The sequence below is a fragment of the Pygocentrus nattereri genome, chromosome 10, assembly GCF_015220715.1.
Source record: "Pygocentrus nattereri isolate fPygNat1 chromosome 10, fPygNat1.pri, whole genome shotgun sequence".
NCBI lineage: Eukaryota > Metazoa > Chordata > Actinopteri > Characiformes > Serrasalmidae > Pygocentrus > Pygocentrus nattereri.
Genome location: NC_051220.1, coordinates 17,039,325 through 17,055,287, shown reverse-complemented (window position 1 = coordinate 17,055,287; position 15,963 = coordinate 17,039,325). Strand labels below are relative to the sequence as shown.

At 40.2% G+C, this 15,963-nt stretch overlaps 1 protein-coding gene across 4 annotated transcripts in view; it reads right to left on the bottom strand.

Annotated features, from left to right (window-relative positions):
• The window catches only part of LOC108430665 (ryanodine receptor 3-like), a 329,117-nt gene extending 313,518 nt beyond the window's left edge, over positions 1–15,599 (bottom strand). For all 4 annotated transcript variants that reach the window (XM_037541686.1, XM_037541687.1, XM_037541688.1 and 1 more), the window contains exon 1: positions 15,308–15,599. In XM_037541686.1, coding sequence (XP_037397583.1) covers positions 15,308–15,355 — 48 coding nt within the window. In that variant the 5' untranslated portion in view covers positions 15,356–15,599. The remainder of the gene's footprint in view (positions 1–15,307) is intronic.
• Between the last annotated feature and the right edge of the window lie 364 nt (positions 15,600–15,963).

Genomic DNA, 15,963 nt, shown 5'->3' with positions numbered 1-15,963 from the left:
ACCTAGAGTGTGATTTATGACCAGCATTTGATATGCTGGTATTCCAGAGATGACGCTGACGCTGTAGAGGTTAATGCAGTCGCAAGCAGAACTGGAGGACAGGGCACTCCCAAGGCAGCCTCGTTGATCCATGTCCTGATTTGTGAGGTGATGAACCCCAAGCCTTTGTCATCTGGTCTACAGTATGGAAAAGCACCTCAGTCTGCACTCATAATGCTACTGTTCCATTTACTCTAGCAAGTATTAGGAATGTCCTGTCTCGGGCTCAATTATGGCCCAAAGCCCTGGCCCCATTTTTCATTTCAGTTTGGTGCCTAAAAATGCAGAACTTGTGGCCTAAATGTCCACTTAGCCTGGAGACTTCTTCATCAAACCACCTCTTTTCCCTTTTACCCATCAGACCAGCTGAATTTCCCCACATTTACTAATATTTACCACTATTAACAAAACAACTACTTTTCACCCTCTTATGCATTGATTTTATAGTCATTTCCCAACTGTAATGCTAAAGTTACTACCATGATAGCTAGCATGACATCTTTTTAGAGCTCTTTCTAGAATGTAATTTCTTTCTAGCATTTCTTCACAGCCTGTCTTGATAGCTGGGTTATTGAATATAACTGTATGAAAAAGAATCAGATAACAATGATGACTGACAAAAAATCTGTCAAACATGTCATCAGTTTCCACATCAGGAAGACCAAGTATTCATGCCTTATCAGATAGAACTCATTTAGAAAACACAATATTCAAAAGCACGGCTACTAGCACGCTTGTAGTGCAGTGATCTTCAGTGATCCCAAATACAAACCTGCAGGGTTCATTAATCAAAGTCAGACAAAGATGGAGTATTGAAGTGTTCGGCTGGCGATATCATAAAATCAAGGACTCTTCTACATCATGTACGTATATACAGTGGGTTGCAAAAGTATTCATACCCCTTGAACTTTTCCATATTTTGTCACATTACAACCACAAACATAAATATATTTCACTGGAATTTAATGTGAAAGACCAACACAAAGTGGTATACAATTGTGAAGTGGAAAGAAAATTATACATGAATCAAAACATTTTTTACAAATAAAAAACTAATAAGTGCGACGTGCAAAAGTATTCAGCCCCCTTTTCCCTGAGTGCAACCAATTGCATTCAGAAGTTGCCTGATGACTGCTAATGACTCAAAAGGGTCCACCTGTGTGTAATCTAATCTCAGTACAAATACAGCTGCTCCGTGACGGCCTCAGATGTTGGTTAAGAGAATATTGGGGAGCAAACAGCATCATGAAGTCCAAAGAACACACCAGACAGGTTAGGAATATGGTTTTGGAGAAGTTTAAAGCAGGCTTAGGTTATAAAAAGATTTCCCAAGCTTTGAACATCTCACGGAGCACTGTTCAATCCATCATCCGGAAATGGAAAGAGTATGGCACCACAGTAAACCTGCCAAGACAAGGCCGTCCACCTAAACTTACAGGCCGAACAAGGAGATCACTGATCAGAGAGGCAGCCAAGAGGCCCATGGTGACTCTGGATGAAATGCAGAGAGCCACAGCTCAGGTGGGGGAAACTGTCCACAGGACAACAATTAGTCGTGCACTACACAAATGTGGTCTTTATGGAAGAGTGGCAAGGAGAAAGATTGTTAAAAGAAAACCATAAGAAGTCCCGTTTGCAGTTTGCCAGAAGCCATGTTGAGGACAGAGCAAACATGTGGAAGAAGGTGCTTGGTCAGACGAGACCAAAATAGAACTTTTTGGCCACAATGCAAAACGCTATGCGTGGCGGAGAAATAACACTGCACATCACTCTGAAAACACCATCCCCACTGTCAAATATGGTGGTGGCAGCATCATGCTCTGGGGGTGCTTCTCTTCAGCAGGGACCGGGAAGTTGGTCAAAGTTGATGGGAAGATGGATGGAGCCAAATACAGGGCAATCTTGGAAGAAAACCTGTTGGAGTCAGCAAAAGATTTGAGACTGGGGCGGAGGTTCACCTTCCAGCAGGACAACGACCCTAAACATAAAGCCAGAGCTACAATGGAGTGGTTTAAAAAAAAGAATATTCATGTGTTAGAATGGCCCAGTCAGAGTCCAGACCTAAACCCAATTGAGAATTTGTGGCAAGATCTCAAAACTGCTGTTCACAAACGCTCTCCATCCAATCTGACTGAGCTTGAGCTGTTTTGCAAGGAGGAATGGGCAAGAATTTCAGTCACTAGATGTGCAAAGCTGGTGGAGACATACCCTAAAAGACTTGCAGCTGTAATTGCAGCAAAAGGTGGCTCCACAAAGTATTGACTCAGGGGGGCTGAATACTTTTGCACGTCGCACTTATTAGTTTTTTATTTGTAAAAAATGTTTTGATTCATGTATAATTTTCTTTCCACTTCACAATTGTATACCACTTTGTGTTGGTCTTTCACATTAAATTCCAGTGAAATATATTTATGTTTGTGGTTGTAATGTGACAAAATATGGAAAAGTTCAAGGGGTATGAATACTTTTGCAACCCACTGTACATGTGATAACCATGTTTATGTATCTCTAATGTTGGCCACAGGATTGGCTTGGTGCCTCTAGTGGCCTTTGCTTTTTAATATTTGTCTGGCCCTGCCTATGTGTGTGTATATATATATATATATATATATATATATATATAGTGGGGGAAAAAAAGTATTTAGTCAGTCACCAATTGCAAGTTCTTAAGACTTAAAGAAAACGTTTGACCTCTGTCATTGCCAAGAAAGGTTATATAACAAAGTATTGAGATGAACTTTTGTTATTTTCCACCATTATTTGCAAATAAATTCTTTAAAAATGAGATAATGTGATTTTCTTAAATTGTTTTCCTCATTTTGACTCTCATAGTTGAGGTCTACCTATGATGTCAATTACAGGCCTCTCTCATCGTTTTAAGTGGGAGAACTTGCACAATTGGTGACTGACTAAATACTGTTTTTCACCACTGTATATATATATATATATATATATATATATATATATATATATATATATATATATATATATATATATATATATATACTCTAAACTAGGACTGACACTATAAAAACTTTGAAAATGGCCATAATGTCAAAATATTTCATCAAATAAAAGTTTAATGGAGTAATCATTGCTGTCTCAAAAGAAAATTTACAGCACATACTGCTCACAAAATTGCTTTTAATCTATTACAGACATTTATAATTATCAATACCTGTACAGAATTTTCCATTCTATACAAATGATACATCCTGAACTGAATAAACTTCCATAACAAAATGCTCTTGTAGCACAAGGCACTTCTGTTTGACCTGCACAATAGTGACACATAGCAATCAATCTGATTACTGAGAGAGGTATCATTGCTTGCTGTACTATGACACTGACACTGGTCAAGGAAATTTCTTCATTTAGTAGTGGATCGATAGATCATTAGAGCATTCAGTGGGCAGTCTAGCGCTTTGTTTGTTGGCCTAATTCCACATAAGGTGTGCCTGTCAGTCTCCAACTACACTGAGCTGAATTAAAGAAAAAGCTATTTTGCTGAGATTTGCTTGCAGGACAAACTAGACCTCCATTTCATATAGCTAAAAGATCAGTGAAGAGTTAAGTAATCCGACAGATAACAGGAGGGATCGAGGCAGGGTGTCAATATGAGTCATTAATTTTATTAATAATAAATAACAAATAAAGCTTTAAAAAAACAAACAGATTGACGCAAGACGTCAATAAGCCTTTATTAATAATGGTCTACAATGGAAAGAAGCATTACACCTGCAAGTGGCAATGCACACACACGATATTGCCAAAAGTATTTGCTCGTCTGCCTTCACACGCATATGAAATTGAGTGACATCCCATTCTTAATCCATAGGGTTTAAGATGATGTCTGCCCACCCTTTGCAGCTATAACAGCTTCAACTCGTCTGGGAAGGCTTTTCACAAGGGTTAGGACTGTGTCTATGGGAATTTTTGACCATTCTTCCAGAAGCAGATTTGTGAAGTCAGACACTGATGTTGGATGAGAAGGCCTGGCTCACAGTCTCCACTCTAATTCATCCCAAAGGTGTTCTATCTGGTTGAGGTCAGGACTCTGTGCAGGCCAGTCTTGCTTTGTGCACTGGTGTGCAGTCATGTTGGAACAGGAAGAGGCCGTCCCCAAACTGTTCCCACAAAGTTGCGAGAATTAAATTCGTCCTAAATCTCTTGATCTGCTGAAGCATTAAGAGTTCCTTTCACTGGAACTAAGGGGCCGAGCCCAACCCCTGAAAAACAATGGTAACACTTTATTTGAAGGGTGTCTACATATCACATTCATATCACCTTACATAAACACTTCATAACATGTTCATGAATGTATACATAAACATTTGTAAACTACACATGTTTTACATTATATTAATATGGACTACAATGTCATTCTATCAAAAGATGTTCTTGAAAATAAAAGTCCTCATTTTTTATTTTGAATAACTTCATTATTTTCAGTGAAACCCCTCATTTCTGGACTGCCAGCATAAAAAATGACCTGGCTTCATCCCTTTGGACAGAAAGTGATTTCACACTTTTTGCCTAGACTTTCAACTCTTTAAATGTTTTTTTTTTCTCATGCATTTGTATTTTGCACTATTTTGCTATTATATCTATTTTTTACTTTAATTATTCTTTAAAAATGTACTGTTAATTCAACAGTCTATACATAGTTGTGGAGAATGTTATATAAAGTAAGTTTAACTTTCTTGGGGTAAATGCTAACACTGTTCTCCCAATTACTTTGGAGGTGTTATTTCTAGTGATTTCACAGTTTTATTTCTAGTTTATTTCTAGTATTTCACAGTTTTGGAGAAGGGACAAGTATAACTGTGCATTGGTTATGGACCACCACGCAAAGTTTGAGATTTTAAGTTGATTGACTGTTCATAGCACATTTATGAGTAGTTCACTGTCCGTATAGTAAAGTGACATGCAAGACAACATTAATGAAGTGATTCTACAGTAATTAGAGTAAAAAGTAGAAAGAATAGCATGGAGCAAAATACAAATGTTTGAGGAAAAAAAAAGTTGAAAGTCTAGGCAAAAAGTGTGAAGTCAGTTTTTATGCTGGCTGTCCAGAAATGAGGGGTTTCACTGAAAATAATAAAGTTATTCAAAATAAAAAATGTCTTCTGGTAAAATGACCCTGTAGTTATTGTAGTTATTAATATAATGTAAAAACATGTATAGTTTACAACTGTTGATGTATGCGTTCATGAACATGTTATGAAGTGTTTATGTAAGGTGATATGAATATGTTATGTAGACACCCTTCAAACAACACAACACCATCATCCCCCCTCCACCAAACTATACACTCCTGACAACCGCCAAACCCAGACTCGTCCACCGGATTGCCAGACGGAGAAGCGTGATTCGTCACTCCAGAGAATACGTCTCCACTGCTCTAGAGTCCGGTGGCGGCGCTTTACACCACTGTGCTTTGGCGCTTTGCATTGCGCTTGGTGATGTAAGGCATGGATGCAGCTGCTCAGCCATGAAAACCCATTCCATGAAACTCTCCACGCACTGATCTCGAGCTAATCTGAAGGCCACATGAAGTTTGGAGGTCTGTAGTGACTGACTCTGAAGAAAGTTCCCTTAGCATCTGCTGACCACGCTCTGTCATTTTACATGGCCTACCATTTCATGGCTGGGTTGATGTCATTCCCATTCGCTTCCACTTTGTTATAATACCACTGGCAGTTGACTGTGGAATATTTAGTAGCGAGGAAATTTTACGACTGGACAAGGTACACAGGTAGCATCTTATTACGGTACCATGCTGGAATTCACTGAGCTCCTGAGAGCGACCCATTCTTTCACTAATGTTTGTAGAAGCAGTCTGCAGGCCTAGGTGTTTAGTTTTATACACCTGTGGCCATGGAAGTGATTGGAACACCTGAATTCCACGATTTGGATGGGTGACTGAATACTTTTGGCAATATAGTGTATTTGCTTACATTTTGATATATATGATGAATAGTTCCTTATTCTGTACCCTTAAAAACTGTGATTCATGTAATTTACAATTATACATTTACCTTATTTTAAAATAGACTTATGTAAGAAATATGTATGTAAGAAATTATGTAAGAAATAATGTCACCTTTTGAGAGACCATTTATAGTTACAGTGTTTGGAAAATGATCCTTTCATAGATGATGTATTAATCACTGCCCTTAGTCCATAGCTCTACATTGCATGCACTAAATTCTTGTGCTGAATACATACAAACTGAGAGATCAGTGGGCTTCGGTACTGACATCCTTCAAAGCTTAAGACTTTGCCTCTTGTGTCTATAAAAGCAGGAGCAAAAATGAACTGTATTAATATTGTCCTACACTAATCCATACTCACAATCCAACATTCCAGCACATGGTATTCAATTTTTGAAACAATATAAGAAATCATCCCCTTGAACACAGTAAGGGCAATCAGTAGGAGCTGACTGCAATTATAGAGATCTGGCTTGTAGTTTTTGACCTGGATAATCGTCCACACAGGGGAAAACAGGCTCTCAAGAGGTCACTAGTCATCAAATATGCCTTTTTTCAAATAAAAAGCTAGATATGAGAGATTTGTCATTTAAACTGAGGAGGCCTACCCATATGCTACTGGAAACTTGTATATTGTGTGTACATCTGATACATTTGCGAGAGATGATTTCAAACAGCTGGAAAGCTCCCACTAACAGCACTCGAGGTTTCACAGTTTGTGTAAGCGCGTGGGTGGGTCTCGAGTGCCAAAGAGGTTCCATAACAGCCCTTCCAACAACTCAGCACAAGAAGACATCCAGAGCCCGTTGAAGCTGCAAGTGCAGACGAAAGAGAAGCGCATCCCTCTAAGAAACTCTGCCCTCTGTATGCTGCTCCCAGTGTGAGACCAGATTGGTGCATCGGTCACAAAAACAAGAGAAGAGTCAAGATGGAAGAAAACTAGCCCAGTCTAGGTGTAAGATGTTTCCACATGCTTGGGTTAGAAGCTCCTGCAGACCTCTATTGGAGATGTGTTTGTTTTAATGTAAACAATGTAAACAAAGTCATAAAGAGTGGTTTGATGTGAAAATTTTCACTTACTGACTCAGATTTCTTTACAGTGGTGCTGACAGGAACCAGGTGGTAACAATTTTTTTTACAACACAAATACAGCCACTTTATTTACTATCTGCAAACACCTGAGTAATGTACATATGGAAATCTGCAGTGTATTCTCTGTGGACTATTTGGCTTACATCACCCTTGAAGTATTAATTCATTTTAAAGGCATTTAATAGGGTTGAGACCAGGGCTCTGTGCAGGTCACTGGAGTTCCTCTGCACCAATCTCATTACACCATGTCTTTATGGACCTCCTTCAGTTCACAGGGGTGTAGTAATACTGGAACATTAAAGGACCTTTCCCAAACTGCTGGCACAAAGTCAGAAGAATATAATTGTCTAAAATGCCTTTGTATGCTGTAACATTTACATTACCCTTTATTTGCCTTTTCATTATCACTCCTTCACCAAACTTTATTGTTGCCATTATTCCAGTAGGTAGCGTTCTCCTGGCATCCATCACAACCAGTTTGATCCATCAGACTGCAAGACACTGAAGCGTGAATAATCATTCCAGAGAGCATGTTTTTTTTTACTGCTCCAGTGGTGGTGTGCTTTATACTACTCCAGCTGACACTTGGCATTGTGAAAAGTGATCTTGTCAGCAGCCACTCAGCCATGGAAAAACATTTTATAATGTTCTCGATGCATAATTCTTGTGCGCGTGTTGCTTCCAGAGGCAGTTTGGAGAATGTGTGATTTTATAGACTTTTCAGGTGACCCACTCTGTGAGTTTGTGTGGTCTACCACTTTGCAGCTGATCTGTTGCTCCTAGATGCTTCCATTTCCAAATGAGGGCAATTACCATTGACCAGGGCAGATCTATTACGGCAAAAATCTCATGAGAGGACTTGTGGCATCATATTAGTTTAAAGTCTTTGAGCTCTTCAGTATGACTCATAATACTGCCAAAGTTTGTCTGTGGAGATCGCATGTGCCTAATCTTATACATTTGTTAGCAATGGCTGTGACTGAAACACCAGAATTCAATAATTAAGGGGTGTCCACATACATTTGGATATATAGTGTATATTTTATGCCTTCTCAAAACTGTCATGAAAAAAACTTTACGGCATCAGGCAGAATATTACATCACCATTTTTGTGAAATAGCTTTTAAAAGATTAAACGCTTGTATGGCTGGTTCTTATCACCACCACTGTGGACAATTCTGACTCAGAAAGTTTCTTTAAAATGGAACATTCACACCAAAGCACTCTGTGGATTTATATATGCAGATATTTTGAAAAATCGCTGTAATTCCCCTTCATACAGAATTTATATGCCCAAAGCATCTCGCTGGAGTTCCAGGGCAGGTCAGGAGGGCAAAGTCTGCTGTTCTGAGGGCTGCCATAGTGGATTAGTCACATTTACACACTGCCCTTAGCTGATGGCTTAGTAGCTGCTGGTGCAAGAAAAGTGCTTGATATACACCCCGCGGGGGTTGGGCTGTGGTTTCTTCTAACTCCTGTCTCAGCAACCGTCAGATAACGCAGCACACACACGCATAACTTGTACAAATCACCTATCTTGCTGTCAGTCTGCGAGAACGCCAATCTAACAGGGGCCATAACAGCTCTCCTCGTTGCTTTGAGGTCAGCCCATGACCTCAATGTTAACGCTAATATCAGAGCTGTCAGATTTCCACACCCCAGGAAGCAAATCAACTTGCGCTGTGTGTGAGCAGTTCTGGACTCCAGAGGTTTGCAGGGAACAGTCGATGGACAACATAAACACATTCTTTTACCTGTGTTGATGACATGTAGAAAGTGAATGAAGACAAAGAGCAGGCTGTTTGATAGTTGTCAATGGAGCTGTCTAGGTGCCATGCTTAATCTGTGCTTTCACAAATTTCTGATACAAAGCACATGGAAATAGTGGTGAATCCTCAGGGCCTTCTAGGCCTTTAGAGATGATGTCTAATGATGTCTGTTACATTAAAAAAAATGTATTCAAAATATCAATCTATCTCGTATTTAAAATCTGCAGGTATTATAGTAATACTGCAATTTAATTTTAAATTTTTGGTTGAAGGGTTGAATTTATGAAACGGCCAATAGAAAATTGTCCAGTCAGGATTTTACCCCCTGAAGTAATTATGTAGATATAGTCAAGTGATCTCTCTCATTGGTTAGGCCTTCAGGAGGTGAAAAGAAGTCCTAATGTGTCAGATTAACCCCTAACATAATTAAAAACTGACAGTGCAATCAACCAATCACATGCTGATATCTAATGAGTAGGAACACTTTTCATGAGAAAAAATACCACTCTTGGCCAGTGTTCTGCAATTTCGGTGCAGGATGGACAGCACAGTTCATTATTTTACCTGCTCAAAAACACCTACTAATTAGAGTGGTAATTAGAAGATTAAATGGAGTTCCATTTAATCCATCCAGTGTGTTTAAGCATGGAAAGCAACAAAATGTGCTGAACACAAACCCTTCAGGACTGGAACTGAGCCAGGATTCAGTCAGTTGCTAGAAACAGTAAATAGCAGTATTACTATGCCACTGTCCTTTACTGAAACTTCATCAAACTTTAAATGTTTGTGTTTAATCTACAGTGGCCAAAATGTTCATGCATTCCATAGGGGTGGTCTTATCACAGATGTGTTTTTTTCCTGCCTTTTTCTTTTTTTTCTTTTTCACCAGGTTTTGAAATGTGTGGCCTAACGCTAATAGTCATAGTTCACCACTGGAGACAGGTGTGTTTGCCAATAAATTTTTAAAAATTTAAATAGAGGAAAAAGTGAAATCACAGTCACAGCTGGCATATTTTACCATTCAGTTAAATAAGAACAGCATATTCAATCCATACAGGTCTGCTATAAATATAGATGATTAAAAATATAACATTCAGTTAACACCTCAACTGTAATAACCTCAGAGCTCTATGACTGTGTTGAACTCTACTGACATTTGTTATGGAGTCTTGTGTATTCACATAAGATAAATACTTGGATGTGAAGGATTAGGAAAATTGGCATTTTTGTATTCTGTTCAGAGAATCACCAGATATATTACACTACAAGAGTGTGTAAATATTTGTATATGAGTGCCCATGTGTTTACAAGAAAGATCCAGACAGAGGCAAGAAAGGGCGAGTCTAAAGCATTGTGGGGTATAAAGATGCTGAATAACTGCTAAACTGAGCAGACTTCGACTGTGCTGTATAATCGACACTGCTGCTACAGAATGCCTGTTGCAGTCTCACTCTGCACCACAAGGCATACCTGCTTTACAATCCCTACACACACACAAACAAACAGAGCTCTGAACCCCTTCCCAGAACCAACCAGTCAGCTGCTGCCCCCTGTGGAGAAATGCAACAAGCTGGCGTGTTTCTTAAAGGAGCAGTGGCACTTTGCAACTCAACCGTAAAAGGACATTTTTCAACTTAATCTCAATCTGCCACATTTGCGATGTACTGTCAGGTACCACAGAAAACAAAAGGATGCTTAAAGACGATTTCTCAAAACACACTTAAGAAGCCAATAGGCATCTGTTTCACCACCTGCCTGTTGCCATCTATGGTAAATGTGTTTCCAGTCAACAGGTTTTCTGTTTGGAAAACAAAATTATTGTCTGTTGCAACTGAATGTAAGATACACATGTGACAGATGGAGATTAGGTTGTTAAACAGTTCAGTATTCCTCAAAAGATCCCCAAGAAAGGTTCTTTCCAGCAGAGCAGATGTAGCACACAGCTTAGAGTACTGATGTTTGACCTCTACTGAAGGTGAGGCAGGAAGCCATCTTCTGATCTATGAATGGAGGCTACAGCGAGCCCAGTCAGATCACCAGCCAATTAATGTGCAGCTATCCGCAGGTAATGCCATTTTATGCATAAATGCATCATTTTCATGGAGCTTTTCTCATCAATAGTCAATAGGTACTGCACATGTAGCCATAGGCATAAATGATGGATTTACAGCTTCCACTACTCATGATACCTCTGAGGAATAGATATTACCATGAAGCTTGGGAGAGATAGCAGTGAGAACATCATCCTGCTTGAGGAAGAACAGAAAGATGTGAAAGTGAAGGCCAGGATCTGATTCAGTCAGTGTGATATGGATAAGAGTCAGAACAGCCTAAAAAGCAGAGCTCCATCAGATGCATATCAACAGCAGATCTCCCAAGACACGTGCCAGTAAACGTACTGTCAATGAAGCACAGGTGTGTCCTAGAGTTGAGAGCCCATGTGTCATCCATGGTTTGGGGGCCAAAAGAAAGCATTCAGACATACGCATTTAAAAATCTGAGCGGTCAGCTGTCTCCTCCAAGGACATTTAGACACCAACCAATGCGTGACTTCACATGTATTACAGGAAGTGTGCGCACACTCTGCAACTGAATTGTAATCTTCATCCTCATTCACTGATCTCTCTATTGCATTGGTGCCCTATCCTGTTGCTGGTTATTTATTCCCCCAGCTGAGTTCCAGCCTTAGTCTAACACATCTGATCTACTTGATCAAAGAAGTTTGAAGTTTAGTTTAGTGGGGATACACAAAATATTGCTATCATACTGATTTTGTTTTTTAACAATCAGCAAACATCGGCATTAGACAGATGTTTGGATTAGACTGGTATTTCAAACAGATATTTGATTACTTATGTATTGTACTCCAGAAGAAAAGACTGTTTAGGTGGTGTTGTCTGCTGTGTCTGTGCTTTATTACTTTTTACTGCATTCGTAGCCCTATAGAAATAAACGTTATATTTCTCCACAGTGCTAATCCAGGTGGATGGAGCACCAGTTTCTACATTTTTTACATTTTTGGTATTGGTATTGATAAGTACATGAAAATAACATAATTCCTTCTTGGGTAAACCCCAAAACTTTAGAAGCAGGTGTGATAAGTTAGGGTTGGACCTAAACATATGAGGGTAGATCTTAAGAAGAAGGTTTGGGCAGCCATGCTTTACAATAATGTGCCTTCAGTGTTCAATAAATCTGTTCTCAAACTCACTGTCCTTCCATTTAATCCTAATATTCTTTATGGGAGCTGTGTAGTTTTAGAGGATTATGTTCCCAAAATTCACCTCTCGTAGATTTCGAGTGGGCACTGGACAAGACTAAAACTGACTCGTCGAAATAAAAAGTACCTTAATGTCAACTCTGCTTCATTTTTCACTGTCCTGTTTTGACTGTTGCAATTTTCAAATTGACCCCTTTATTTGACTTTATTTGACTGTTGTAAAAAAAAAAAAAGGTTAATTACAAAAACCGCAAGGGTCCGTGTGTCTGTGCATGTGTTAGTGATCTTCACTCTTTCTAGGAAAAATATCATAGACCCTAGGTTTATGAGATAATGCTTCGGCTAACACTGCAAACAAGAACACAAGATCTGATTTATATTTTGTGCTTTCTCTCATTATGATTAGTGCTTAACTTGCAGGTTTATTATTCAATTATTAATCTTTGGACTGGTAAGTCTGGAACTACTATACATTATTCGGCACCTACTATAAACGTAATATGTAGTTTACTTGGTTACAAGAGTAAAATATTGCATTGTAGATTCATATACTGGTCCTTGAGGTTCTTGTAGGGTTAATATCCGTGCAGAAAGCCAGCATTGCTCCAGATGTTTATACTATAGCAACATCCCAGCTTACAGTAAGATGGTTTAAAGAGGCAGTGGGTGAATCAGTAGGATGGGAAGAGCTCTTCTGCTGTCTGCATCCCTCCCTTCACACATCCTGTGTGGAGTCAAGAGCCTCCAGCAACTGTGGTTAGTTCACACATTAAACCGTGACTCACTTCTCTCTTCATTTCTGATGCAGACAGTGCTGAACTAGATATGCAAAAATGACATTTATTGCAAACCACAGACTTGTGCAAGATTTAAAACGTATCTACAAGCTATAAAACTAGAACGCATCAACGCAAAAGAACTCAGAGTGCAGGCCTACTGCAATTTCAGAGACAGAGAGGCTGCGAAGATGCGTTGGAAATAAGGGCTGTTAGGAGAAATCACAGGCTTGGCCTACAGCAATTGGGCAAAGTACAGTGCATATAAATGTTCTGCTGGGAAATATACTTCACAATTACATGCTTTACATTACATGAACCCATTAACCCCATCCATAGCTGTATTTTCACATCAATCAAATCAATCAAACCATTTGGCTAAAAAGTGAAATACAATACTGAACTTAATTGTTGGATGTGAATGGGTTAAGTGTGGTTCTCTAGTCTTAAAAAAGGATGGTTCCTTAAGTGTGGTTTAGTAAAGAAAATGGTTTTATGTAGAACAATGAACACTTTTGCATCATAAAAGCCTTTTTTAGATTGATGGAGAATCAATGCATCAATGAGCTATAGATGGTTCTATATATAGAACCTTTTTGAAAGGGACTCTATATAGCACTCAAAAGGATTCTTCTATTGTCACAAAGAACCCTTTAATCACGCAGAGGGTTCTTCAAGTGTTCATAGTTCTAAATAGAACCGTTTTCTTTCCTAAATAACACTTGATGAATCATCTGTTTAAGAGTGTACAGTAGTGCTGGATTATCAAAAGAGTCACTGCAGGGTGGATGTTCTATACTTGAGGAAGCCTCTTAAGGGAGAAATCCAGATTTGTTTGAAATTCCCTCAAGAGATCATGAAATGCCTGTAAAGGTTAATATCCCCAGAACTTTTGATTTGAAGATCTAAGCTGATTTAAAACCTACTGAAATGTACAAAGTCCTGCAGAGATTTATCTCAGACAAAAACAGGGCCATTACTTGTGGATGATCAGTGTGTTATACCAGCAGACTTGTCAGCTAAAGAACCGTGATGAGCATTGTCAGTCAAAATAATGGGTGTGCAATATTAGTAAACATATTTCCTGGAATGCTGCCACACACATTTTCAACAGTTTTAGAGGGAGAGTCAGCCACTCTCATGCCACTCTTTTGGCTTCCTCAAAAGGAAGACTTCCAGATGTGGCCGGGAAAGAGTGAAGCACAATTTCAGATATTTATATATACTTTTTTTCTAATTTATAAAACAGAAAAGAACAGATCGACAAGGAAATGAAGTGCAGGATGCAGTCGGCCAAATTCAGTGCATAAATAGAAACCTTCACCGATTGCCCAGCAGTGCGTGCCTGCTTCCCCTCCAAATATGGCTTGTTTTATTTCAGGCTAGCAGAGGGTTAAAGGAGATAAACGCTATGTACTCTTAGGACAGTGATTCCTTTCTCAACTCACCACAGGCTAATGAGCTTTACCTGCAACTGCTTCTGCGTTTTCAGTCCAAAAAGAGAAATAAAACAATCACAATATATCTTACTACAAAGCTTACTTGGCTACTACTGCTCTGTTTTGATTTTGGCAGCTGTTCCACTTAAGTGGCTTTAGCTTAGTTTGTACCTTCAAGGCTCTACGAAGCGTTATTTGTGTGGTGTGAGGCGAGACTGGTTACCTCCCCCTGCTGAAAAAAGAGCATGAGAACCATTAGGATTACAACCTGATGGTTTGGCTGTCTAGTGAGAACTGGCTTAACGGTTATCATTAGAGACCACTAGTTTCCTATAGGACGCCTTTAGATGCCTTTAGGAAAGCGTCGAGTGCTTCTGGAATCAGTCCGAGAACACCTGTTAAACCGTTAGACTCCTTTACCCCGAGATATCACCTGACCAGCAAAACAGAAAATACCATTACTCCTGGACACCATCTGGACCCAACGGAAACTTTTAACGGCTTCTACGATTTTCTCAGCATTGCAGGACATCAAAACCCCAATACTCAAAGGTTAACAGACTAAACACAAAACAGCCTGTCGTTTAAAAACTTGATTCAAGCTTTGCAGGAGGCGACAGTTTTGGAAAACGGCAGGACAGAAGTTCTCTTCTGGTCTGAAGCGCTGCGCAAAGAGCAGCCCTGATAAACAGCCTACATCTGTCAGAGAGACCTGGCAGAAGAAAGCCTCGGTCTTACCGCTGTACCAGACCACGCTGGGGCTGGAGCTGTGTGAACAAACGAGAGCCGCAAATGGCCATTTGCCGAGCTGTCAGCTGAGAGCAGTGATAAGAAAACAAACCCCAATTTCGCGCCTTTTTCTCCGTCGTCTCACGCGCCCCAGTCGATGCTCGCTGCCTTGGAGTGAAGCAGATACGAGCCCCCTTTGTCCGCCGCTTCACGGACTACAAGCCCCCCGCAAACGAAGCCCACTCACCGTCCGTAGAAACTGTATCTCGTCTTCTCCTTCTCCGCCGTCAGCCATGGCTGTTCGGGAGCCTGTTCGGACTGTGGCAGCCTCCGCCGTACGTGGGCTCGCAGCTCCGCGCCGGCCGCTCCTCAGCCTCCTCCTGTCGCTATTAGCACATAGCTAAATCCACAGCCATGCAGGGGAGGAGGAGGTGTGCGCGGTGAGGGGGGAGAGCCAGAGCTCCACTACTACTGCAGCCTGTCCCTCAGCTCCACTCGAGTGGAAGCTGCTGCTCGCCCAGCAGAATGTGTGTGTGTGTGTGTGTGAGGGGCTCCGGTGGCAGTTTGGGGCTCAAACGTGGTCTTGCAGTAGAAAGACACGGGCTCTTTAGTCTTGTCTTTGACGTCACCGCTGTCACCGTTATTAATGCCCAGGTTCGAGCGTGGAGCTTCATATGAAGCTTAAAGGTGCCGTTCACGCCACATGATTCAAACTGCTTCAAGATTTCCCATCATTTATAACTTTACTATGGAAATGTTACACAGACAGCGAGACGATCAAGAGCACTTCTCCAGCTCCTGCACACGTTGGTTATTAGCCGTCCCTGCCAAAAGGTCTTGGCTCTGTTATTAGCCATTTCAACAGTCTGTGAACCTTTTCAGGGAGCTTTTGTCTTATTGTAC